The 26,276-nt window shown below is 45.5% G+C and overlaps 3 protein-coding genes across 7 annotated transcripts in view; 2 read left to right on the top strand and 1 right to left on the bottom strand.

Moving 5' to 3' along the window:
* The first annotated feature begins 783 nt into the window (after positions 1-783).
* On the top strand, positions 784-18,037 carry ankle2 (ankyrin repeat and LEM domain containing 2). Of its 2 annotated transcripts, none has more exons than XM_083644087.1 (13): positions 784-860; positions 3,157-3,600; positions 4,596-4,790; positions 6,029-6,213; positions 9,400-9,588; positions 10,065-10,187; positions 10,784-10,847; positions 11,648-11,829; positions 11,979-12,085; positions 13,063-13,253; positions 13,799-14,633; positions 15,596-15,727; positions 16,552-18,037. In XM_083644087.1, the coding sequence occupies exons 2-13, from the start codon at positions 3,168-3,170 to the stop codon at positions 16,835-16,837; spliced, it is 2,922 nt and encodes a 973-aa protein (XP_083500213.1). In that variant the 5' UTR covers positions 784-860; positions 3,157-3,167; the 3' UTR covers positions 16,838-18,037. The 2 variants fall into 2 exon arrangements, with proteins under 2 accessions (XP_083500213.1, XP_083500212.1); XM_083644086.1 differs by lacking the exon at positions 784-860 and adding an exon at positions 2,013-2,129.
* Positions 18,038-18,308: 271 nt separating this feature from the next.
* pgam5 (PGAM family member 5, serine/threonine protein phosphatase, mitochondrial) lies at positions 18,309-24,608 on the bottom strand. 4 transcript variants are annotated; one of them, XM_083645241.1, is made up of 6 exons: positions 24,090-24,608; positions 22,722-22,894; positions 21,721-21,846; positions 20,982-21,073; positions 19,860-19,993; positions 18,309-18,935 (listed from the first exon to the last, which is right to left on the bottom strand). In XM_083645241.1, exons 1-6 carry the CDS (start codon positions 24,317-24,319, stop codon positions 18,785-18,787), a joined length of 906 nt encoding a protein of 301 aa, XP_083501367.1. In that variant the 5' UTR covers positions 24,320-24,608; the 3' UTR covers positions 18,309-18,784. The 4 variants fall into 4 exon arrangements, with proteins under 4 accessions (XP_083501367.1, XP_083501369.1, XP_083501368.1 ...); XM_083645243.1 differs by having other exon boundaries at positions 19,860-19,990; XM_083645242.1 differs by having other exon boundaries at positions 20,982-21,070.
* A 721-nt stretch (positions 24,609-25,329) lies between these two features.
* Positions 25,330-26,276, top strand: part of zdhhc8b (zDHHC palmitoyltransferase 8b) — a gene marked incomplete at both ends in the record, with an annotated part of 88,127 nt that continues 87,180 nt past the window's right edge. The window contains one exon of the mRNA XM_083645218.1: positions 25,330-25,433. Coding sequence (XP_083501344.1) covers positions 25,330-25,433 — 104 coding nt within the window. The remainder of the gene's footprint in view (positions 25,434-26,276) is intronic.

Genomic DNA, 26,276 nt, shown 5'->3' with positions numbered 1-26,276 from the left:
TGGGCACTTCAATTCTCAATTTACTGTAAGATGAAAGTCAAACAGTTAGCTCCCGCTGCCACTTGGGGGCGACAAAGTACAGTTTTGAGTAAATACAGTAGGCTACAGTACAAATATAGCCGCAAGCGGCAATACCAGGGGTTCAGGCCTATATTGCCCCCGAAAGGGCTTGAATATATGAATCTTGAATAACTGTATATGTATCTGACTGTCACCCAGGTCAGCAGTTGACCTGGGTGGATCTATCTCTTCTAAAAAAGTGTAGTCACCTGTAGGTCAGCAGTTGACCTGGGCAAATGTCATGCAATTGCTCGACTGTGATCTCATCAGCCTATGAGTGACATCATTAGGGACTAGGGAGCTCTCTCCCTCAGTCTCTATCCCTCTCTCTCCCTCTCCTCTCTCTCTCCCTCCCTCTCCTGCTCTCCCATCATCACTGATGATGTCACAATTTATGATTGTGTGTGAGTGACTGATCATGTCATCAATGGAATATTATGACATCAATGATGATCATAAATTCCACTGATGACATCATCATCAGTGGAATTTATTATCTGTTCTGTTGCCAACCAGAATTTTGTTCAGGCGTTAGCGTAGGCGGAACTTGGGTCCTTGCTCTGTACATTTTCAAACCGTCGCGGTGAGAAAGAAGCTGTTTTTGCTAACTTTCTGTGAAATTGTCAAATTGTGCTTCAACTACCTGCTACAAAAGATCATGTAAGGCTAATGTTTCCAACTAGCGTTAGTTTAATGGTGTAAACTTTGTATAACTTTTTTCTAGATTGACCAGAGTCGGGGAAAGGACGCATCGCTGTCGCCAGGTGTGATTTGTCTGCGAGCCAGGAGGAGAGGAGGAGGTGGGCATGATGACGCTATTTATTTGATAGATTTTCTTTGCAAAGTCGCAAAATATGTTGTGATATACGTTTGCCAATGTATACATGCACAAAAACGTGTGGTAGCCTTATTCTATGTATTAATGTGTGCTACTGCTAACCGAGCTAACCGTTAAGTAACGTTAGCTAGCTAACGTTATGTCTAACAAATTAATCTGGGGAGAAGTATATTTTCCAGAATTGACGAGTTAACGCTATGTTGTGAAAAAACGACTTCCAACAATTAACTAACGTTAGCCATTTAACGATACATGTGTATAATGGCATGGGAGTCTTTGGACTCACACTGGATTGCTTGCCACTGCCAGTTCAAAGTTGCCCTGCATAAATGGTGGACTGGTGCCAAAATAAAGTCTCAATCGTAGTCTTTAAATCCATTCCACATTGTCGTTTTTATTTGTTTAGATTTAGAGTATTGCAAAATATAAATTGGTAGACAGTAGACACACTAGACAGGCGTTAGCTAGGACTGCTGTGTGGGAGAGCATGATGCTACATTCAGGCTCTGTGGGCTAGTACTGAAGCTGACATTCACGTCAGCTTGCGCCTTGCAAATACTGTCTGGGAAATAGGTATTTGGGGATAATATAATACTTGGAATGGATAGACTTGCTGAATCTGACGTAACCAACAATGAACTAAGTAACTGAACGTTACCTACCTGTTGTCAAGTCAAGTGTCGCTCACGAAAACATTTCATGGAAGGGCACAACTACTCGCTGGATTGTATTAATCATGGTTGACTGTGCAATGTGTGGTGTTTGTGGTGGTTCTGATGAGCAACTGATCTGTGACATTCTCTCTTGTATGGAGAGAGCATGTACTCGATTCGGGTCTAATATGGAGTTCGGCGAGACTGCCACATGAGAGAGCCTGGCGACGCGAGGTTACTGCCACATCAGTGTGTGACGCAAAAAGAACTCCGATGCATCACTGAAGTGTGATAAAGCGGATCAGAAGCGTTTGACGGCGCAAACAGGGAAGCACTTGTACACTTCCAAGACGGAGGTGTAGCTGTCAAGTCGTCGACTTGAAATTGGACGTTTCCCACAGGACGTGAACGCAGCATGAGCCCTCCCTTGAAACTGAGCATGCGCAGAAGGTGTTGTAAACAATGAGACTATTCCAGACCGTCTCCAGCTTTGTGTCTAACCAACAGTTTTATCTGTGCAAAAATAACAACGACTTTCCAAAGCTCTGGTTATAAGAAATACAAAAAAATGGTCCTCGGTAAGTATGGAGACGCATTTGTTACTAGATGTCATCACGTACAGGAAGATTTTTTATCAGCATCATCACCACGAAGACATGTCAAAATGTGTTACACCACGAAAAACCCACCACGAATGGCACACTTGGGCGTGACTGCACACGGTTACCGTCTTATTTAGTTAAATATGACTTTTGGAATTTGGGGAAATCATTAAGGTTTCGATTGTTATGTGGTAACGTTATCTCTACTACGTCTCAGCCTAGATTTTGATCTGAGCGGTTTTCTCATGCTAGCTCTGCCAGTCGCGCGATCCCATCAGGGCTGCTGTTGCTGACTTGTTGGTTAGCTAGCTCGGTAACGGTGGCTAGTCCTACCCAAACCTAAATGCATGTGCTTTTCTTCAATAAGGTACAACCAGGGTTAGGTACAACAAGTTGAATGGACTCATGGAACCGCTTTAGCGCCTACTTGAATGCATTAATAGAGATTGGCATTAAGATGACCGGTATATGGCTGACCAGTACACATTTATTTAGTGTGCTATTTTTTGGCCAGCCCACTTGATACTAGATATCAAAGCCATCAATATTGAATATTCAATTTATTAATATTTGAGAAAAACATATTTGGCCGAATTTTATATCAAGGCTTGCAAGCAGCACTTCCTTCTGACTAGCGACAATGGATTGCTCATAACCAGGGATGTAGTCGGTGCAAGGTAAACCCCACCTAAACTAAGTTTGGCATCCCCCCTTTCAGAACAGAGTTTTCATACTACTAAGTAGCATCAAACTGATGTAATTTGTATGAGTACAGGGCCTTTTGAGGGGAAGAGCGTAAAATGATTGCTTTTCTGACAATATAAGTGTTTTTTGTGAATATTGGTGCATTTGGGGGTGGCTTACCTTATGTTATTATAATCACTGACTTGAGGTCATAGTTTAAGTTTGCCCTTCTTTTTTTCTTTTTCTTTCATATAACCATCATGACGTTCTAGGTCATGATTGCTGCTGACTCTGAGAACTGTAATGTGGTGTGTTGTAGGGAGCTGAAGCATGGAGGCGGTTCTGAGCAGGCTGAGGGGGCTGAGTGCCGACGAGCTGCGAGAGGAGTTCGCCAGGGCGGACCTGAAGTGCGGCGCCATCACCGCCACCACCCGGGCCATCTTTGAGAGGAAGCTTGCACGAGCGCTTGCCGGGCAAGAGAGCGCTACCACCGGATCGGACAGCAGCTCGACAGCGGGCGACTTCAGCAGTGCGTCCTCTGCGCGGCCTCCGCGGCCTCCGGCCATGCCCATGTCAACCACCAGCAGCAGCCTCCCCACTCAGGAGGAGATGGACTTCGGCTATGGCATGGGTCTCAACCCGCCGGAAGAAGAGAATATGTCAGTGGAGACAAGGGCCACCTCCACCCCTTCAAAGCCCGCACAAGTGTCCTCAACCTTCTATGGAGTATGTCCGCTGTTGGATGATGTCTTGGCTAGAAATGGTAAGAGAGACACTGCTTGTCACTTAGTATGGTGATGTTGTTACAGATTTGTTACAGATTACAGATGTTACATTATGCGAGTTAGCATCCGTTTCATCTCTATAGAACCCTACGATACCTACCCAGGTCAGGAGTAGTATGCAAGATGAAGTTGGTAGTTTTCAGGTCTTACATTTTTGGGGAAAGTGTTTGGGAATTTAAGGTAAAATGTTCCGTAGTAGTGGTAGACCTGTCATTTCATAAATCTGATGACATTGATGATATTGATACTGTGAAGAAAATGTTTTAACTTTAAGGGGGGTGTGGAGTTGAGAGTAACATTGCCTGTCGGCAACATTTAGATCCCCAAAAAATCTTAAAATCCAATCAAAAAATACATTTCAGGGCAACAATTTTGAAATTGAAAATAGACCCCTCTGACTGAGCATATTGTGATCTTTGATAGTTAGATTTTTGTGTGTGCTTTATGCTGACCGAAGGCCAAAGTCCACTTGAACAGTGTTGCTTGTTTGTTTATTCATGATGACTGCTGTGTTGTCCGGTGGTAGCTTGTGTTCTCGTTGAGGGGGACTTGCTGTTGTCATAGTCAGGCATCCACATTCTGTTGAGTGCTGTAGACATATGTTGCTATTTTGGTCTTGGTAAGCTGCATGACAGCAGCAATGCCTGACCTCTCTGGAATAGAACATTAAGTTAATCTCGAGCTACTATAAAAATCCATTGAGTTAATCTGGCGCTACTATAAAAAATCAGTGCTGTTAATCTTAATTTTAATCCTACAGGGCAATTTTAATATTTAGGCAATACTGTCACTGGCCATGCTTTTGTAGCAATTGCAAAAGCAGCAGCGATTCTTCCATAAATCCTCATAAAAATGTGACATTACAGATTATGACCGGACAGAACAAAAAAAAAAACTGTTTAATGAATGAAATAAGAAAAACAATCCGTGAAAAGATGAACAATGCAGATTGTCAATGTTTTTGTCTGTATAGAGGGACCACATGTTTACGTGGATAAGAAGGAGGCCCTTCAAGCAGTGAAAATATTGAAGGGGGCCCGCTTCAAGGCCTTTGACAACCGCGAGGACGCTCAGAAGTTTGCCCAGGGGACGACTGAGTACTACCCTTCTCCCAACAAATCCATGTCCTGTGTGTCCCCCGTCAAGCCAGGCCAGGGGCTCTGTAAGGGTGAGTAGATAGAACTGCTCTGTGAAGACCAATAGGCTATTGTACATTCCCCTGAACAATTCAAATCGTCCAACTAGGTGTCATCGATTCGGAAGGTGAAACAACACACACACACACACACACACACACACACACACACACACACACACACACACACACACACACACACACACTAGGGGCATTTTTTGGGCAAAGTAGACACTCCCAGAAACATGCAACAGCAAGGTCAAAAATGGCTTCCCATATTCTCTGTCAACAAAATGCTCTCTGTGTAATTAAAGCAACAATGCTAAGATGATACCTTGGATCATGTTGCACATAAGAGTTGCTCAAACGTTGCCTGTGTTTTTTCACTGTCATTTTGAAAGACAATTTGTTATGTCTTTGTGTTGTAATTGTAATGTGTTTGGTGACTCTTGTTTTTATTTGCTTCTTTCATTGCTTGACATAACAAATCTGTCTTTGTTCAAAACAAGGCAACAGTAAACCCCTTGTCATTGTCAACTTGTCCCCGTGGATGTTGCTGTCCCCTTCTGGGCCAATCAGTAACCTTGTTTTGACCTTTAATTGTAGTGCCCTCATTTGGGCTAATAAGTTTAAATTTTAAATAGTCAGAATGTAAGGGTCAAATGCATTATCCTCCAAGTTATGTCAAAATCACATTAGTGTCTGAAATATGTGACAAATGAAAGGATTAATGAACAGATTAACGAATGAACAGATGAGTGGATGGAGACCAAACTATAGGGCTTTTCACACGACACTTAGCCAGGGTTAAGTGAGTCTCTTAGCCTGGGCTAAGAGGGCTGTTAGCCCAGGGCTAAGAAAGCTTTCACACTTGCACAATCCTGGCCCCCTCCAAAGTGGGCTAACCCCCGACTTCAGCCCCGGCTAGCCACCCCTGATCTGGAGCAGGATAACCCCGACTTTACATCTAAACACAGGGCTAAAAGTTGCCAGTGTGAAACGGGGCTAGCAGAACTGCAGTGTGAATCGCATAGCCCTGGTTTTATGTTAACCTGGATTAACAATGCGTGTGTGAAAAGGGGCTGCTGAGTTAGCCCAGGACTATCTTAGCGCTGTTCTTAGCCCAGGGCTAAGATAGCCCCACGCTAGGAGCATGGCAGTGTGAAAAGCCCTTAAAATTCCCCAACAATGGAATCAACAGCTTTGGTTTGACTTGAGCAAAACCGCAGTCTGAACAAGATGTTTCATCGTCTCCTCCCTGTCCCCACCAGACAACATGGAGGTCGACACCATCAGCCGGGAGCGAGCCAACAGCTTTAAGAGCCCGCGCACCCAGGACCTGACGGCCAAGCTGAGGAGAGCCGTGGAGAAAGGCGACGAGGTGGCCTTCAGCGAGCTGGTCTGGAGCAACCCGCGCTACCTTATCGGCTCAGGGGACAACCCCACCATCGTGCAGGTCAGGAGGACACAGAGCTCATTCTGGATCTGCTACTGTGTTTTCTTAGGTTAGGTCTTAGATTCTAAGATTGTCCTTCAAATTTCACTTTAGATTTCACTCGAAAGTTACAGAAACACACTCCTGTACTTACTGTACTGTGTGTGTGTGTGTGTGTGTGTGTGTGTGTGTGTGTGTGTGTGTGTGTGTGTGTGCGTGTGTGTGTGTGTGCAACCAACCACAGGGATTTATGCATACATAACATAGATGCATAGTCCTCACACACCAAGTGTACCCACAAAAGTGCACCAGTGTTTTTTGTCCACTCAGCTGTAGTGTATACGTATAATGCACAGTCAACCTAAGCGAAATAAAATCCCTCAGCACACTGCAGAGAGAGAGAGAGAACATATCAATATTGTTGACCCCCCCCCCCCCCCCCCGACCTCGCAACCTTCTCCTGTGTGTCGTCTTATTTTTCAGTCTAGCATGCACTATACGTTTATTACTGTCAGCCTGTAATGGGGGCAGGTTATTTTGTTGTCGCTGCTTGTGCAGGTGCAACATTTCTTTAGCTTGCTGCCTGGGACTGAAGTCACCTATCTCTGGAGGTGTGTTGTGTAGCTGCTGGATTGAAGTCACCTATCTCTGGAGGTGTGTTGTGTAGCTGCCTGGGACTGAAGTCACCTATCTCTGGAGGTGTGTTGTGTAGCTTCCTGGGACTGAAGTCACCTATCTCTGGAGGTGTGTTGTGTAGCTGCTGGGACTGAAGTCACCTATCTCTGGAGGTGTGTTGTGTAGCTGCTGGGACTGATGTCACCTATCTCTGGAGGTGTGTTGTGTAGCTGCTGGATTGAAGTCACCTATCTCTGGAGGTGTCTTGTGTAGCTGCCTGGGACTGAAGTCACCTATCTCTGGAGGTGAGTTGTGTAGCTGCCTGGGACTGAAGTCACCTATCTCTGGAGGTGTGTTGTGTAGCTGCTGGGACTGAAGTCACCTATCTCTGGAGGTGTGTTGTGTGGCTGCCTGGGACTGAAGTCACCTATCTCTGGAGGTGTGTTGTGTAGCTGCCTGGGACTGAAGTCACCTATCTCTGGAGGTGTGTTGTGTGGCTGCCTGGGACTGAAGTCACCTATCTCTGGAGGTGTGTTGTGTAGCTTCCTTGGACTGAAGTCACCTATCTCTGGAGGTGTGTTGTGTGGCTGCCTGGGACTGAAGTCACCTATCTCTGGAGGTGTGTTGTGTAGCTGCTGGGACTGAAGTCACCTATCTCTGGAGGTGTGTTGTGTGGCTGCCTGGGACTGAAGTCACCTATCTCTGGAGGTGTGTTGTGTAGCTGCCTGGGACTGAAGTCACCTATCTCTGGAGGTGTGTTGTGTAGCTGCCTGGGACTGAAGTCACCTATCTCTGGAGGTGTGTTGTGTGGCTGCTGGACTGAAGTTACCTATCTCTGGAGGTGTGTTGTGTAGCTGCCTGGGACTGAAGTCACCTATCTCTGGAGGTGTGTTGTGTAGCTGCCTGGGACTGAAGTCACCTATCTCTGGAGGTGTGTTGTGTAGCTGCTGGGACTGAAGTCACCTATCTCTGGAGGTGTGTTGTGTAGCTGCTGGGACTGAAGTCACATATCTCTGGAGGTGTGTTGTGTAGCTGCCTGGGACTCACTGAAGTCACCTATCTCTGGAGGTGTGTTGTGTAGCTGCTGGATTGAAGTCACCTATCTCTGGAGGTGTGTTGTGTAGCTGCTGGATTGAAGTCACCTATCTCTGGAGGTGTGTTGTGTAGCTGCTGGATTGAAGTCACCTATCTCTGGAGGTGTGTTGTGTAGCTGCTGGATTGAAGTCACCTATCTCTGGAGGTGTGTTGTGTAGCTGCTGGGACTGAAGTCACCTATCTCTGGAGGTGTGTTGTGTGGCTGCCTGGGACTGAAGTCACCTATCTCTGGAGGTGTGTTGTGTAGCTGCTGGGACTGAAGTCACATATCTCTGGAGGTGTGTTGTGTAGCTGCCTGGGACTCACTGAAGTTACCTATCTCTGGAGGTGTGTTGTGTAGCTGCCTGGGACTGAAGTCACCTATCTCTGGAGGTGTGTTGTGTAGCTGCTGGACTGAAGTTACCTATCTCTGGAGGTGTGTTGTGTGGCTGCCTGGGACTGAAGTCACCTATCTCTGGAGGTGTGTTGTGTGGCTGCCTGGGACTGAAGTCACCTATCTCTGGAGGTGTGTTGTGTGGCTGACTCAAGTCATTTGTTGATGTATCAACAACTTCTGACATTAGAGCTCCACTACCTGCGTTGCCATCAGCGCTGCACGAATATGACGTTCTCCCTGCTCCACAGAGTGTGTCTACTTTGTATCTGTCTGTCCATCCATCTGTCTACATCCATTTATCTCCTCAATGGGTTAGCCAATCAATCTGAAACTGCACGTAGGCATTGAGCATGAGGCATATGCAGGTACTGACGAAGCCGATTTCTCCATTTTGTCAAATCTACGCTGTTTATAAGCATTTCTGGCAAGTCTGCACGGAGTTGTGGTGTGTGCATCCCCGGGTATGGACTAGTTTGAATGGATTGATTCACCAGAAAACAATCAGTTCAACTTTCTCCATCGAGAATAGAGCACCGCAGGAAGCGTAAATGCGTTTTTTTTAAATGCGATTTTCAGAAAACGTTTAAAAAATCATAAGTACGGTAGTCCTCACAAGTTTTGTGAAGATCATCCTGCTGAACACAGATTTCCACTCCCATAAGCTTGTGTTAACCACACACCTTATTTCATGCATTTACCCGAAATGCCCATTCTAAAATCCCATAGCATTTTCCCCCTAAGAACCAACATTGCGGCGATTTCTGGTTAAGCCTACAAAAATACGTCATCCCTGCAGTTGAACCTCTTTGCCAGCTTTGCGTCTCTATTTTGTTCTTTAAATTGGTCCTAAATTCAATTCCAGGCAACATTATCTCAAAAAGTATTCAATTGGGTGTTCTGAAACCTGTGGATACCCTGCTACATTACTACCAAGCTTGACAGGTACTAGCCATTAGCCAAGCAACCATCATATTGATGTTTTCTTCTCTGTAAAAAAATGGTCAAAGTGGTGGTTGAGGATTGGGATTTATAGTAGCTAAAAGTGCGCTTTCCCCCCTGTTGACGAATAGATTACAGCGTGCCATGACCCTTACAGTTGTCCCACTGTTCTGTTTGTCCAGGAGGGCTGCCGGTACAATGTAATGCATGTGGCAGCCAAGGAGAACCAGGCGGGCATCGCCCAGCTGCTGCTGGACACCCTGGAGAACCCCGACTTCATGCGCCTCATGTACCCCGACGACCAGGAGGTCATGCTGCAGAAACGCATCCGCTACATTGTAGACCTTTACCTCAACACTCCTGACAAGGCTGTGAGTTTTCCTATCATACCAGCCAAACCTTTACCTCAACACTCCTGACAAGGCTGTGAGTTTTCCTACCATACCAGCCAACCTTTACCTCAACACTCCTGATAAGGCTGAGAGTTTTCCTACCATACCAGCCAACCTTTACCTCAACACTCCTGATAAGGCTGAGAGTTTTCCTACCATACCAGCCAACCTTTACCTCAACACTCCTGACAAGGCTGTGAGTTTTCCTATCATACCAGCCAAACCTTTACCTCAACACTCCTGATAAGGCTGTGAGTTTTCTTACCATACCAGCCAACCTTTACCTCAACACTCCTGATAAGGCTGTGAGTTTTCTTACCATACCAGCCAACCTTTACCTCAACACTCCTGATAAGGCTGTGAGTTTGTGGTTATGACCAAAAGCAACAGTGCCCTTGTCTGAAGAGAAGTAGCTGTGTTCATGCTGTCTGGTGCTGTTTCCATGTGTGCTCCAGAGCTTTGAGACCGCGCTCCACTTCGCCTGTAAGTTTGGGTGTCCCGACGTGGTCAACGTGCTGTGTTTGCACCCTGACATCGACAAGAACTGCAAGAACAAGTATGACCAAAAGCCTTGTGAAGTAAGTGTTTTAGTTAGATTTTTAACGCTTTTTTTTTTTACTAGGGTAGCGGTTGCTGTGCGGGGGGTGGGGCTATGCGTAAAACAGGGTTCTAATAGAGAGGCAAAGGGAACGTCACTTCCTGCTTCAGCACTGTACCAGAGATTTTCTTCTGCTATTTATTTTCCCATAGACATTTTGTAAAATGCTTATAAAAACAGTTTTACTTTGTCAAACCAAACGGTTCAGCTATATTTAGAATTGGGAGAGACAATAGAACATTTCACTCGGACCAAAAAACAAACAAACAATTGATTTGTTTTTCTTTAAACCCGCATTTCTTTACGTTTTGGTCGGAGGGAAATGTTATGCGATCTCTCCCGTTTCTAAATATATCTGTACCGTTTAGTTTGAACAAGTAAAACTATTTTCATAAGCATTTTAGGAAATGTCTATGGAAAAATAAATGGAGGATGAAAATCTCTGGTACAGTGGTGAAGCCGGAAGTGATGTTTCACTTTGGCTCTTTATGCCACGGGTCATTGAAATCGTTGAAAGTTTGTGAATTTGGAAAACAAATCAAGGCCTTGAAAGTTTCATGTTTCATCTTTCCACAGGTTATTTGTGAGAGAAAAAATAAGACTCAAGAAGTGAAGCAGAAGATTTGTGACTATTTGGAAGGTAAGCACACGCCTTCACTTTCCTTGATACAGCTTTTGTTACTATTCTCCCCTGGAACTGTAAGGCTCTGTGGATATACTGAGGTACTGCAGGTTGGCCGTGAGTGGTCTGTCAACACTCCCCATTTTCACGGGCAATCAGATGGCTATAGCGGACTCATTTTTAAAGCTAGAGTGGAGATACTGACATAATATGAATGAAACGAGAAGACCTGAGTCATCTATTGGTACCATGTCCTGCTAGCTCATCAGGGAGGGGGTGAAATAACACTCCAAAGGTAGATACAATTTTGGCGAGGGGAAACCTATTTCAAAGGGGTCCCTTGACCTCTCACCTCCAGAGTTCTGAATGAAAACGGGTTCATTGGGTACCCATGAGTCTCTCTTTTATAGATAAGTTAGCATTTTTCACAGCCTAAATAGCATTGATAGCTTGTAGATAGATTTTTTTTTCTGTTACTCATCACAGTTTGTCTCAACAAATATTTTGATGAGTAAGGGGGGGGGGGGATTTTGGCAATCTGGCTTTGAGTACCTATTTTGCTTCAATCTTGGTATGTGGATGGAGTATTATTTTGCCGTATATGCCTAAATTCACATGCTCTGTTTATGAAATAAAAAACATATAGGGAAATACTTCATCTTAGTCTCGTGTGTTGATCAGAGTTGTGATTAAAGGGTCGGGTGTGACCCGGAAGATTTTCAGATTTCAAAGTGTGCCGTGGCATCCTTAAGTTTGTGAACCCTTGGTTTACAAACTTTACATGATCTAATGTTTAAAAAAGAACTGTTCTGCCACAGACCGCTGTTATATCCCCTTACTGAGAGCAACAGACAACACTTCTCAGGCCATCGTCGGTGCTCCCTGGTCACCTGAGCCCACAGAGAACCTCTGCAACTCGTTGCGCTCATTGCCTGCAAGAAGCCCCATGGATCCAGTGATGACGGTCAAAGCCTTCGCCGGCCCGCTCAGCCCCTCTAACGCAAGTTGACCTCATTACCTGTCTGCTATTTACACAAGTCAGATCAAATGAGTCTATTTGATCTGTCTTCCAGCCAAACAAAGATTGCGCTGAAGTAGTGTCAAATAGTAAATGACAGGAGAGTGTTGTTATCCTCTGCTGCACTGCAGGCGGATGAGTTCCGTCGGGCGTGGAAGACGCCGCCCAGAGACCGAGCGGAGCATTTCCACCACATCATGAAGTCCGATCCTGACCGCGGGGCAGAGCGCGTGGGCAGGTGAGACCACTAGAGTCCACTTTTTCTTTTTATACAACTTTCAAAATCTGTTTTCATACTAAACAACAGACCTGAGCAGGTTCTTTTAGTTTTATGTTGTACAGACGTGCACAAACTTTAAGATGAACTAGGGATGGGGATACGTTTTGGGGTTCTGAAGTCTGATACAGATGATTTTGAATTGAAGCTGTCGGTAGTATATTTTGTGCCAGTAATCAAAGTCATTCAATTTCACCACGAGCATGCAAAGAAATAAGAATCCTCAAATATATTATTAAATTATTCTGTTTCCGCCAAAATATTTCATTGCAGGATAGAAAAGCTATTATGGCTATAATTGGCTTACTGGATTTAATAGCTGGACTGTTTATGTTTACAAGCCAACCGATGTTCATTGTGTAAAACAAGTTATTGCTCGTCGTACATGTTGGAATACAGACCATTCGCTTACTTGAATACAAATTGCCGCGTCAATATCAAAACACAACCAGCGTTTAATGGTCTTTTTTATAACTAGGGTTCTAGGTTCCTAGATTACTAGGCTCGCCAAGCTGGCCCTCATGTTTTAGGAGGTTCTTTCAAACGCGCTTTAGGTTTTCTAGAAATGCTTTTCCAGAGGGCGCCTTAGCTCTTAATGGATTAAAGGCATAAATATATCCGTTTCCTATTCAATTGAATGGGTGTGGTGAGTCATCCTGCGTCATCATTCCCCTGTTCCCTCTCCACCTCCTCCCTTTCCCTGTTCTCTCCTCCCCCACATTCCATCCCCCTTCTCCCTTTCTCTCTGTCTCTCTATCATATGATTGTTCAATCATGTTGTTATTATTACTACTGTAATTGTTACTGTTGTGTCGGCTAGATTTAGCTAGACTCTGGAAAGTCTTCTGAGACATGCTTGTGAGTTAGGGCTATACAAATAAACTTGACTTGACTTGACATGTGTAATAATAAACTGATGAGTCCCCTGCTGTCCACAGAGACCTGGCTCATGAGATGGGCCACCCGTGGGCTGAGTACTGGGACTTCCTGGACTGTTTTGTGGATCTGTCGTCAACAGACGGCCTCCGCAAGTTGGACGAGTACCTCAACAAGAAGGATTTCAGCCAGCGGGCTCACGAGGAGGCCGGGGAGAACGAGACCAGCAACCGGTTCAGAACCCCCTCTCCAGGTACCCTCATCTTCTCTGTACCAGGTCCTGGAATATTAATCTTAATATGACCTACAGTACATGGAAAAGCTATATTATCTCCAGCCATAATGGATATATGGTAAAGTAATGGGTGTAATAATGAATAAATATAGAGGTGCAACGATTAATCGATTACTTGTCAACTGTTAATCGCTAACTATTTTGATAATCGATTAATCAGTTTAAGTGTGTTTTTTTTAAAAGAAACAATTCCAGCTTCTTAAAAATGTGAATATTTTCTGTTTTCTTTACTCCTCTATTACAATAAACTGAATATCTTTGGGTTGTGAACAAAAGAAGACATTTGAGGACGTCGTCATGGGTTTTGGGAAACACTGATCAACATTTTTCACAATTTTTTGACATTTTATAGACCAAACAACTCATCGATTAATCGGGAAAATAATTGACAGATTAATCGACAACTAAAATAATCGGTAGTTGCAGCCCTAGACAAGGAAGTATTTTGTGTATGTTCTCACAAATGTTCCTTCTGTTCCATCGTTCATCTGCCTCGGGCACAGGCAAGCCCAAGAAGTTCTGCAACTCCATCTCGGTGGGCGCCTTCCTGGATGAGGGTGATGACATCAGCCTGGAGGAGATGAAGAACCGGCAGAACGCGGCGCTCACCAGCATCACCTCCTCCGCCAGCTCCAAGGACGGCCTGCAGGGGGCACTGGGCAGCCATGAGTTCCACATCCTGCCCATCGCGCTGCACCACCGCGGAGCCCACCTCATCGAGACGGCGGCCGAGCAGGACCCGCTGTGCTGCTGCGAGGACGGCCTGCTGTCGCCCGGAGCCACGTGTAAAGACGGCCTTTGCTCCTCCTCCAGAGACAGGACTCACAACGGGGACAAGGTGTCCCCCCGCGCCTCACCGTCCTCCTGCCTGCTGTCGCCCATCTCCAACCTCATGGTGGAGTTCGAGCGCATGTCCCTCCAGGAGCTGCCGGACAGCGCCGCGGGCAGCCGGGAGAGGAGGAGCAGCGGGGGGAACGAGCAGAGGGAGGCCCAGGACTCGCCCGGTGGCTCCTCCTTGTCCGCCTCGGAGCCGGGGTCGGAGGGGAAGTGCTGGAGTACGTCTCCGTTCTCCTCCGGCCCAGAGACCGAGGAGAGGCGCGGCAGCGGCAGCTCGGAGGAGTTCTTCTCGGCCGAGGAGAGCCTGGAGGCGCTGGGCAGGACTAGGGGGTCGGTGTCGGGGACACACACTGTCTGTGCCAGGTCCAAGTCCTGGGACCACGGGGGGAGAGACCTGAGCAGCTCGAGCTCCTCTGGCTCCTATAAGTCATTGGATAACTCCCATGAGTTCCTAGTACCCAGGAGCCCGCCGTGCGTTAGAAGAGGACTTTTCATTGAGGGGTGAGTCACATTGGAATTCTGTTGCCAATCTCCAACCTCATGGTGGAGTTTGAGCGCATGTCCCTGCAGGTGCTGCCGGATGGCGGCTACTGATTATCAAAATCAATTTAAATGATCATGTAATAAACTACCAGATGATATGTTAGCACTTTGAGCCTGATATTGGGAGAACTTTGTCAACTGGATTGTTGACATTTCAGTTAGCAAGCCCAGTTTCACTCCAGACTAAGTTGACAAGCTTAACGAGCTGCAATATTAAAATTAGCTGACTACAGCGCTAGTTTTGTGAAGCAAGTATAACGTACAGCTCATTACAAATGGGTTTGCTCCTCAACCTATCATCTAGCAATGTGTTAGTTTGCCTCTCTATTCAGTTCAGATAGCGGGACTTGACCAACAAAATGTCAGTGGTCAGTGGTGTGCAAGGAATTATGGTCATTGTAGTTTCAACTTTCCTTTATTAAAAATTCGACTATGCAGGGTACAACAGTATAAAAACATTTTTTAAACAGTGATCCTGAAATGCATCAAAACTTTACAGTGATCGATCATCATAGACAAAAGCTATGAATTTAGCAACATAAACCCTGAAATAAATAGGTAATTTAAATAAGCTAAATAAGATAAAGTCATCACAGCACTATGAATCTTTAACAGGACCTCAGAGTGGGCGACACAAAATATTTCCATATAGAAAACACTAGGCAGACACTATCATAACATTTTCTGTTCTTAACTTGATGGGCAGCTAGCTAAGAATCTAAACTAGAAATCTCCCCATCACCTCTTATCCTACCCAGGGGTTGTATTCCTTCTGCTTTTTTCCCCCATTAGCCTTTTTTGTCTTACTTGTCTTGATTGTGAAGCACAAACGTTGTTTTGGGGAAAGTGCTGTAGAAATGTTTTCGGGGGTTCAAGCGATGGATATCTATATATTTGATATGTCTTCCATGTTTTCACAGGGATTCACCAACCAGGTTGGACAGAGAGGTGGCGTTAGCGATAGGAGCCATGTACGTCGATCCCCAGATGTATCCGAGCATCCACAAGTGGAAGAGCACAATGAAGACGTACTCCTCGTTGGATATGCAAAGGTTGGTAGGCTTGACTGTCAACGATATTTGACTGCGTTGTATGTTGTTGTTTGTCTACTGGCTTTGCTGTGTGTTTATGTTAACAGTGGAAAAAAACTTGATTTCAGACAGTTTCAAGGTCATTCAGATCAGAGAAATATCCCTCTGTCCTTGTCGGAGCTTGATGTGGCTACATTCGCATGCGCACAGTGTTCCGAATACTGGCTCCTCTTATCCCAGTTCAGGTCTTGTCTGAAAAAAGCCGTTTTTTATGCAGCTTTAATCTCTTGAATATCCATGTACCCGTCTGTGTTCCCCCGCCAATGATTTATCTTGCAAAATAAGCTTGTTAAAACCACAGGGGAACATAGTGGTTCCCTCATATGACCCCCTCAGAGCTCCTGGTTCCCTCATATGACCCCCTCAGAGCTTCAGTAGTCATGACGACAGCTACCTTGAAATAAATCACTATAGAGTGCCGCAGGAATGAGTCCTAAAAGCCAGAAGTTAGCTTTGCCTGATTCCCTCGTCTGGACGTCACAAGGTTTTTTGTATGGGGATTTAGGTTAGATGGCTGAAATAAGGTCTGTGGTTAACAAACGTTTATGAAACTGAGAGACCTTTGTGTTCAGCAAGATCATCTTCACACAAATGAAAGGATTTTGAAGCATTTTCTGGCGATGGCAATTTTTGGCGATCACATTTCCGCTTTTCGAAAATCATAAAAGTGGTCCTCCATTTTGTGGCGATTAAAACCTACTCATTGATTGCACCTTTAAGTATGATGATAAATATGGAGGTGACCATATTGTGAATGTCTCCCACTCTTGTGTGCTTCTCCTCAGCTGGCCCAGCCCTGCGGTGGTGAAAGCCCGACTCAGGACGCAGCATTACACTCCCGGCTCCCCGGTCAGCAGCCTGGCGTCCCCGGTGGCCCGCTTCAGCGCCGGCCCCCGGCACGCTGCCTCGCCCGACTTCAGCGCCGGCCCCCGCCACGCTGCCTCGCCCGACTTCAGCGCCGGCCCCCGGCACGCTGCCTCGCCCGACTTCAGCCCCGGCCGCTACAGCCCCGCCCACGCTAGCTACATCCAGCGCATCCGCCTCAAGCACTTCAGGGAGCCGCCACTTTAATAAAGCCCTTCCCCCTAACCCCTCCCCTCCCCTTTTTTGTATGTTTGGTCAGTAGCACAAAGAAAACAAAACACAAATGTTTTTATTAATGGTGTTCAAACCAACTGCCAGTCCCTATGTTTTCCTCAGTTCAGGAATTGCCTTAATTTTCATTTCTTTAATAAATGTGGACATTTTTCCCATCTTGGTAATTTCTTGCTTCCTGGATATGTCTTGACATTTTCTTCATGCCACTAAAAGGCGGCCTTAGACTGTGCAATTTTTTTTTTTTTTTTTTTCTAAAATGTCTTTCAATCATAAGCATCTCACACTGTGTGAGCATGAGTGACAAAACACACCGACCAGTAACAAGATTAAGAAAAAGAAGTCAAGCCTTGTCTTCTCTGGGCTGAAACTCGTTGAAATTGCCCAGTCTGAGTCCACCTTGAACCTCAAAGCTGGACTCTTCATCTTGGTTGGTCCATAATTGGCCGATTAGTGGACATAAAGAGGTTATTGCAGTGCTACACAAGCAAGTTTAGTAACATCTAATGGTTGAAATGTAGGGCCACATGATTTCCGCAATACGTAAAAAACAGATGGAATCATGGAATTTGAATATTTAATATTCAGAATTTTCCATAATTTGTCAAATTGATAAAAGTCGGCCTAATAGAATCAAAAGTAGGTCTACCGGTAATTATTGTAGTAACCTAATTGATTTCATAATTGCAAAATAGGCCTAGGGAATCAGTTTTTGATTAAGGTGTTTTGAGAGCGGGGTCGGTCTTGCGTGGGGCCCTTACGTCACCTCGAAGATGTCTGAGAGCCAAGTCAAAATAGATAACGATCCTAACCCCAAAATTTAAATGGAAAAAACTGAATTTGGAAACAAAAGGGATTTCATAATCATATGGCCCTAGTTGAACGTCGATGTGCAAAAACCTGCTGTAGCCAAATGCTATGGAGACACCCTTATTTAGAGGTCAATTCACTGCTGTACAAGGAGTTATCAGCTAGCCAAACATTCAACAGTCATTTTAAATACCGTACTCAGATTGTCACTCCAAGTTAGTGTGGGAGAAACCAGTGTTCTGAATGTAAATTTACGTCAACTAAACCTTTATCGGAGAGCACAAACTACTTCATTGAGAGGATTGTACTGTCCTTGTGCTCTCAGGTGATTGAATGTTTATGAATGTGGAACTTTTGCAAAAATGCACCTAAATACAAAAAAAAAAACATGTTTATCGTGCTTTCGGCATTGTGCTTTATATACCAATTGAAAAAAAAGTCATGGTGAATTATCTCCTTTTCTGTATGTCTAGTCCTAATTTGCTCTTAACTAATCAATAAAAGTTCACTCCTATCTTGCTGCCAATGTGTCAATTGCTTTTCTTTATTTACCCAAATTTACTAATACCTCTGTTCTAAAATACCAGCAAGTTTCAATAACGGTGACAAAAACAAAGACGTTCATAACTTCCTTTTATTGCATATGACTACACTGAACACATTATGCATCACATATGAAAAGATTGAGCGTGATGCGCATTTACAACAGCTATATAAATGAACAAATCGTTTTTTCTTTTTGGTTTAAAAATCATTCAGTCACGTGTGTGTAGAAATCCTCAGATCCATTCAGGAGGATCCTCTATGCAGCTGTCATCAGTTCTGCCTTCTGACAGGAGCCGACAACAGTCACGTGTCAGTGAGTGAACGCTGCCTGGCCTGCAGTTCACTCCCTTTACACTGTAGCTGGCAAACTATGGCACAGAGTGTTGACCACGACACTGCAAAGAGTTTCTCATTGCATGATGGGAGCTGGTTATTAAATAATAATATATAAAAAAAACACAAAGTTACTTCCAAGACACTTAAGGATGAAACTGAGCTTCTTGACCCTGCGACCGACGACGGGGGCTTCTGAGCAAAGCCCGGAGACCTGCCGGGTGCGTGGGGCCGTCAGGTCCGTGTTAGTTTGTCCGGGGGCATGAATCCCGAGTCCCCCAGTGTCCTGAGGGCCACGCGGCCGCTGGGGCGGATGGTGAGCCACGTGATGCTGCCGTTGTTCAAGCCCATGCGCAGCCAGCCCTCTGCAGGGAACTGCAGAGCCCTGAGACACACAGCAAAGACACAACAATCAGACCTACTGGGAATGGGCAGACCAGTGGACTGCAGCCACTGCAGACTTATTATAGGGGCACTGCACCCGGAGAAAAACAAACAAACAAATAAAAACATCTGATTCTGACATACTCTTAAATTATTTAACACATATCACAAAGCTGTAAGCCTCTTATAACTTTGGTTAGAGAGTTAACCACACATAGAAACAGCGACTCTTCACTTCATAGGCTGTATGCAGCAGCTGTTTACACTAAACAAACATTTTCTTTAGATGAGCACATCCATCTCCATGATATGAGCAAGCGGTATCACTGCCCGATCTGCTTGACTGGCCACAGCGCATGCGGGTCCGCCATCTTGGATAGCTACGTACGGCTACCCTAGTTGGACAAACCATATTAGCATTAAGTTTGACTACCCGATTTGTATCCCCTGGCCGGTTTGTTTACATAGCGGTAGTTGTCGGAAACATATAAAGGATGTTTGTTTGCTGGCTAATGAGCTAGGTAGCTAATGTGTGTAAAGTTGCCTTTTCAAACATAAGTCACCCCACTGTAAGTGGCGGTGTGTGTGTGTGTGTGTGTGTGTGTGTGTGTGTGTGTGAGTGTGAGTGTGAGTGTGAGTGTGTGTGTGTGTGTGTGTGTGTGTGTGTGTGTGTGTGTGCTGGAAATCGGGCAGTGATGTGTGCCCAAGTGAAGTCACCATACGTAGCTGTGCAAGATGGCGGATGCACTCGCACATGCGCTGTGGCCCGTTGAGCAGATCAGGTAGTGAAACTCTTATGGGAAACAACAATGATGGCATAGTCTGATAGTGAGAATGGTGAGCACAACAAGAAGCCAATAAGCTCTACGGCACATTAAGGCCTCTGGCTCTTGGCCACCGAGTCCGGCCGGGCGGCGACACAAACCTGCAGACAAAATAACGGATGACATTGGCATGACAGACGATGATCTCGTAGCTGTCCTCCTTCTGCTTGGGGTCGGCCCGGTGGATGTAGCGGCGGAAGGCGGCCTCGATGCGGGCTCCGTCCTCGTGGTACTGCTGGAGGACGGTAGAGAGGTTGAGAGCCGCCGGGTCAAGACGAGCACCCCCGCCCCCCCGGTCGGCACAGAGTCAACAATACATGATGCTGGCTTTTGCATTGTGTGGGAATGGCTGAGGAGTTTTGTTCCAAAGATCAGGAGATCAACCGTTTGAAAAAAGTGCCATTTACAACATAACCGTTTTTTTTTTGTTTTTTTTTAATCTCTTCCATTTTCTCCCCAATTGTACTTGACCAATTCTGTGTAACCAAATGCTGTCCCGGTCATTGCTCCACCCCTTCTGCTGATCTGGGGAGAGCCGTAGAGACTAGTACCTGCTTCCTCCGAATACATGTGCGAGGGGTTTCACCGGCAGGATGTAGTGGGTGGGAGGATACCGTTATTCCCCCCAGTTCCCCTCCCCCCCGAACAGTCGCAACCGTCTGTCCAACCAGAGGAGGCACTGCAGCAACCAGGACTCATACCCCACCGGCAAGGCCAGTTGTGTCCGTAGGAACGTCTGACCAAGCCGGACGTACTGCTGCCGGGAATTGAACCTGGGTCTCTGCGGTGGTAGGCGAGTGCTTTTACCTCTCTCTACACTACCCAGACGCCCCAGCCCCCGACCAATTAGTTTTTAAAGGGTAGGTAACTTAAGTCCTTGATTGATCTTTGTAGCAACTGAGAATGTAATAACTGTTGGATAATGTAAAAAAAACAAAAAAAAACGAATAATTATTACATTATCCGACGGTTATTACAGCAACACTTGGCACAATGACATTTTGGAAATAAACTCATCATAATGCTCCATTCCTCTTGCACTGCACTGATGTATTGGCTGTCTGTGGGCTGGTGCTTTCAGGTGTGTGAGCCTGGTCAAGCACTTGACAAAGACATGTGCGTAGACACTGCACGGGCGGGCAGCAGAGAGTTAACTTAGCCAGTACGAGGAAATGCAAACACAGGGAAGCTTCCAGGTGTAGAGGGGGTGCAGTTTCTCTCACCACAGCGTCGGGCTTCCAGTGAGTGACGGGTGGAACCGGCTCGATCGGCGCGCCCTCTCTCAGCAGATCGCAGCTCACCAGCTCCACTCCTACTGCGACACGGAGCAGAAGACACATGTTCCTCATTGGATGTAAGTGCAAAGAACCCACTTGCAGTCTTCCTCACTGCCCAGAGCCCGTTGGTGTCATGTGGTGGTTGCGAACCTTGACATTGAAGAAGACGACTCAGAGAGGGAACCCCGAGGAGCCCTTTCCAAGACTTTTTCCATTTCTTTTCATAAGTAAGTTTTCATGGGAGTTTTTCCTCATCCACAGTTGCGGGTCTAAGGTTGGGGAATGTTTTCATCTACTGTTTTGTAATGGCCATTTTTCACAGTGGCCATTTTGTGTCAAAAAGGCAGGGTAAACACAGGTTCAAGTAAAACATTGAGGGTTTCCAACTTCCAATCATGGAAGGGTTTCCATCTTCCATGATTGGAAGTTAGAAACCATCATTAATGTTTTGCGTGCACCTGTGTTTACCCTGCCTTTTCGACACAAAACGCCCGCTGTGAAAAAGACCGATTTGGTGTTGTGAAGCCCTTTGAGACTGTAACAGCGATTAGGGGTTATATACAAATCAACTTGACTTCTCAAAACTTGGAAAAAGTATTAAATTAACACATTAACAATACATTTCCTGACTTGAAAAAACCTATTAAGAACCCTGGATGTTGAACACTGCAGCATTTGGGCTGACCTGGGAGATGCTTGCTGATGATGTTTGCCGTCTCTGTGGCCCTGGCCATGGTGGAGTGGACCAGAACGTCATACTTCAGACCCAGCACTGCCAGGCGCTGGCCTGTCAACTCTGCCTGCTCGCGACCTAGGAGGAGGGATGCAAATGCTTAATACAGCACACACTGGGCCCATTTACCACAAGGTCTGAACGACGCGATCAAAAGACTGCTTTGTCAGTTCCGATCACAAGACTGTCTGCCTCGGCTCATCTGAGTGTGGAAATTGAACAAGAGATGCTCTTCCCTCCCTCAAACGTTACGGTCAGTAACTAAACCCTGCTCATACACTGCAAAACTATGGTTAACATCACCTGGCTTATAGAATTCACAGAAGGTCTGTTCTGAATTGTTGGCGTCCACTGGTAAATTTGGCATCCTTGTGATCCACTCAGCAGCACTTATCTCAAATAATCCCACTTTTTAGAACTGATTTACATTGCTCGCTACTGCCTCCCACTGTGTATTTTTCTGGGTAAAGGTCATTTGATTAAAACAAGTACTGCTTGGTGATCACCATGTATCCCAGTGGATCCTAACAGTTCCGAGAAGGTCATAATGAATAAGGCATGTGATGCCAGGCCTGCGTGCTTGCCAATAAACAAGGCAACATTAAACAAACGGATGATGTCAGTGTAGGAAATTTAAAAAATATTGATAGACCGTGGGGGCAAAATTTGTCCCCATGGTCTAAAATGTGGGGGCATTTAAAATTGTTGGGGGCACTTAAAAAAGAAAATGAATTGAATGAAAATAAAATGATAGAAATCATGGGGCAACTTTTGCCCCTGGATCATGTTCTCTTCATAATGTTGAACATGATGAACATGATGTTCTCTTCCATACAGAGAGAATGGCACACATCGTGGCAAGTCTCAGAGGAAGAAGAAGAAGAAGGAAGAAGAAGAAGAAGAAGAAGAAGAAGAAGAAGAAGAAGCAACTAGCTAGCATTGCATAACTGAACCTAATGGTGTGAGGATCCTCTCCTTGTCACCGTTGCCACTCAGGTTGTACTGGGAGTGTCTGATGAGGAGGATGTTGCGTGTGGCCTTGGGTTTGCCGTTGTCCTGCTCTGAGCTGGGGTCCTCAGTGGCATTCTCCTTCTTCTTCCCATTAGTCAGTGTGGACGGGTCCCTCCTTAACACAGTGAAAATGAGGTGATGATGAGATGGCTTTGTCTCACGTGGTTTAACTCAACACATGGAAATCTAGGTTAACACAACTAAGATCAAGTGACAGTAAGTGACAGTATGGTACTTGGAAGACCCTTTTGAGTGTTATGTGTCCAACTCGATAAAATAATCTGGCTATTTAAAGGTACCTGACTCATCGGCAATACAATTTCAACTTTCAGAACTAGTTCGCCTCTAGCCCATTATGTTCCGCTGTTCTCCGTTCCTCTGTGATCCACTATGAACTAGCGTCAGACAGCGTAGCATAAGGAAATTGCGGGGTGTTAGAAAGGTTCCCGCGCAGATGCTTATTTGAGACGGGATGGCTGCTACCAAGGCCCATCCCTGGGTCTCGGATCCAGCCAGCTCCCTGGAACTATCCCTGGATGCCGTTTTGGTGATGATGTCATCATAGCTGTTTAAGTGTTATGACATCATCAGTGATGTCATACATAGGTGTCTGCCACCAGTTACTTATATGAGGAAGCGCAGCACATCTTTGCTCAGTTTTGCCAGGAAGACCAAAGTCCAAGAGGAGAGAAGACAGAAGAGACAGGTGCACTGGATTTGATCACTGTGCCGCTGTATCCGTGTGACTTCAATGTTGTTTGCTCACCGCGTGCAAGCGGTGCACCATGACAGTGAGATCAAACACACCCTGACTGCTTTTAAAAGGTTGTTTGAATATCATTTTAACTCCGCCGCCTAAACTACTGGCTTCCGTAGGGATATTTGGATCTGCGATCGGACGTCGGAGACGGGTAGGAGAGCTTTAATTTCCTTGTGCTACACTGTGTGACCCTGATTCAGAGTGGATCACAGAGGAACGGACAACATTGGAACATGGTGCTGGTTCGCCTCTTATTCCAACAATCTACCTTCCAACAATTTACCTAGCGTTAATACACCTGTTAGCAAACAGGGCGAACCATTTCCAAAAGTTGGCAGTTTATTGAAATCAAGTGCTGCGTATTCACGATATCCATCAACGTCACATGTCATCTACTAGGTTTCATCATCTTCTACAAGCAGAAACATCCATTTGACAGATTTTTGAATGGGGTTTGGTCCCCATTTGTCCATACAAGAGAGAAATTGTACTAGCATCAGGGCATAATAACGTTAGACCGTAGAAAAAGCATGGCTGTGAATTCACACACTTATCCCAGTTGAAGTCCCAGGCGTGTCCACCCTTCACTGGTGTATGGCTGGCAGGTGCCCATGCAGGCTGTGCTGCTTGAACGGCAATGAACTTTGACCACCGACTGGCTTGCTCTCCGCGCTGCTCACCCAAATATCCACGGGACTCAGCAGCGACAGCCGCAAAAGCTAAGACCGCAGAGCCTCCAGCGAACCCACACACAAGTTTCAGAGTTTTCCTGTACGACATACTCCTGCTGGACTAGGCTAGGAAGCTAATGCTAGCCAGTTAGCCAACTCTATAACTAGCTAGCGTTAGGTGTTCCACTGTCAGAACCTAAATCTGTGCTGGCGAATGATGACGCACAAGAAACGTATGGTTTTATGCTACTAAACGGCGTTTACCAGTTAATCCCAAATTGCCTAGGGGCCACGAAATTCGCTTTCTATGGCAATAATATTGACCAGCGGGCTAATCTTTAATAGGACGCTAAAAAATACACTGTGCGACTGAGAGCCTAGCCACTAGTTTTGGAACCTTAGCAATATTAGCATTTTCCTCCTGGTACAATCATCATGACGGTGGCCCGTCCAAGCCAAAAATGTTGGTGTTCGCATAAATTCCGAAGTGTGCCACGGGATGGCGCTCTAATCCCATGATACAGCTAAATGGAGAGAGTCGATAACGTTCCGTTTCTGGATTATACGGTATTTTTTATTTTTTATTGAGCAAGTGTTGATTGGGGAACTGTAATGCATGCCGAATACAACACTGAATCCCAGTGATTTGAACCTTGACAGTGAGGTAATCAATCCTCCAAACTTTGAGAGCCATTTTGCTATTAAATCCGTCGGTGGAGTGCAGCAACAATGCGATTTAAATCAGTGCACCTTTGCGAAAACTGTAAGACAAGTAACTGTAGTTTTTTTTTTATGAATGTGCACGTTTATTTTATGAGGTGCTGCAGAGAGGGGCTACTCACTCGCAGGGTTTGCAGAGGCTGGCTAGCTCCACCTTTTCAAGCGGCTCAGTGACCTCACCCGTGGGCTGGATTGTAGGGTGGGATTTCCAGGCTCAGTCACAGCAAGCGCTCCATGTATTTCTGCCTCTCTATCTTTGGATCTATGCGGCTTCAGCGGCAGCAAAAACGGACTGGCTGAACCTCGAATAGCTGCAGAGATTATACATTTTGCACACTGGATCTTTTTACGCGCGCCTCCAACTGGAATTAAATAATTAAGGAATGTGGAAATTACAGAATGCCCAACAGCGCTGGAAAGAGATTTAAACCCACCAAATACATCCCGGTGTCCACAGCTGCCACACTTCTCGTGGGGTCGAGCACTTTATTCTTCGTTTTCACGTAAGTTTCTGCTGCTTTTTGCTCTCATTGGGGGGTGGGTAGTGCGAGCCCCGCCATCACAGAGCCTGGGTGAAATGCAGTGTGAAGTTTGCATTGGAGAGGATTTGAATAAGTGTTGAATAAGTGTGTTTCTTTTTTATAGAAGTGCACCAGCATTCAGACGTCTCGCAGTGGTTTGCAATCATCTTTGCACAATCTAACCATATACGTTGCTTTCCTACGTGCATGTCCCACTATAATAGGCTATCAGCAAGGCAAACTTCCCCCCCAAGCCATGCAAGTTTAACAGTGTTATGACGATAATGCAGGAGCCAGCAGACAGCTAGGGCCGCAGCGATTCACTTTCCACTGAAGAAATCCTGCAGGCGGGTTGATACACAATACAAATGGTTACATTGATATACAATTAAAATGGTTACATTGATATACAATTACAATGGTTACATTGCGCCTGTGGGCGGTAGTGGCTGGTGCTGTGTTTGGGATGATACACTCTGTCACACACAACCCATCAAGGAGCATACAGACAGTCATCTAGGCCAGGGGCTCCCAAAGGTGGAGTCCCACAGGGGTCCTTTAGCGGCCCCCCCAGCTAAATGAGGAAGAGGTTAGTATTGTGTCACTAGAAGTTAGCACAGTGAGGGATATAGTATAATGACATAATGTGATCATATGTTTCCCTGCACCCACTGTTATCTCCTCCCCTATAGGTAGTTATATAATTATTTACTAAGTCACATGTAACAACAACAATCCTCTCATGTGCCTTTGGATAGGCTACTTTTTTAATCGAATGAAGTGGTATAATGTGCATTTAGTGGTCTTTTATAAGGAAGAAAGAGT

The sequence above is a fragment of the Poromitra crassiceps genome (genome assembly GCF_964638095.1).
Source record: "Poromitra crassiceps genome assembly, chromosome: 10".
Lineage (NCBI taxonomy): Eukaryota > Metazoa > Chordata > Actinopteri > Beryciformes > Melamphaidae > Poromitra > Poromitra crassiceps.
Note: the sequence above shows the minus strand (reverse complement) of the source record. Positions and strands in the feature narration are given on the sequence as shown.

What these genes read in the sequence shown, in the direction of transcription:
- ankle2 (XM_083644087.1), top strand. Translation starts at nt 3,168, where the DNA reads ATGGAGGCGGTTCTGAGCAGGCTGAGGGGGCTGAGTGCCGACGAGCTG. An exon ending in TGATGTCTTGGCTAGAAATG is followed by an intron (nt 3,601 to 4,595) that starts GTAAGAGAGACA and finishes TTGTCTGTATAG; the next exon opens with AGGGACCACATGTTTACGTG. An exon ending in TCCTCGTTGGATATGCAAAG is followed by an intron (nt 15,728 to 16,551) that starts GTTGGTAGGCTT and finishes GCTTCTCCTCAG; the next exon opens with CTGGCCCAGCCCTGCGGTGG.
- pgam5 (XM_083645241.1), bottom strand. Translation starts at nt 24,319, where the DNA reads ATGTCGTACAGGAAAACTCTGAAACTTGTGTGTGGGTTCGCTGGAGGC. An exon ending in TGGGACTTCAACTGGGATAA is followed by an intron (nt 22,895 to 24,089) that starts GTGTGTGAATTC and finishes CACTGTGTTAAG; the next exon opens with GAGGGACCCGTCCACACTGA. An exon ending in CATCAGCAAGCATCTCCCAG is followed by an intron (nt 21,074 to 21,720) that starts GTCAGCCCAAAT and finishes TCCGTGTCGCAG; the next exon opens with TAGGAGTGGAGCTGGTGAGC.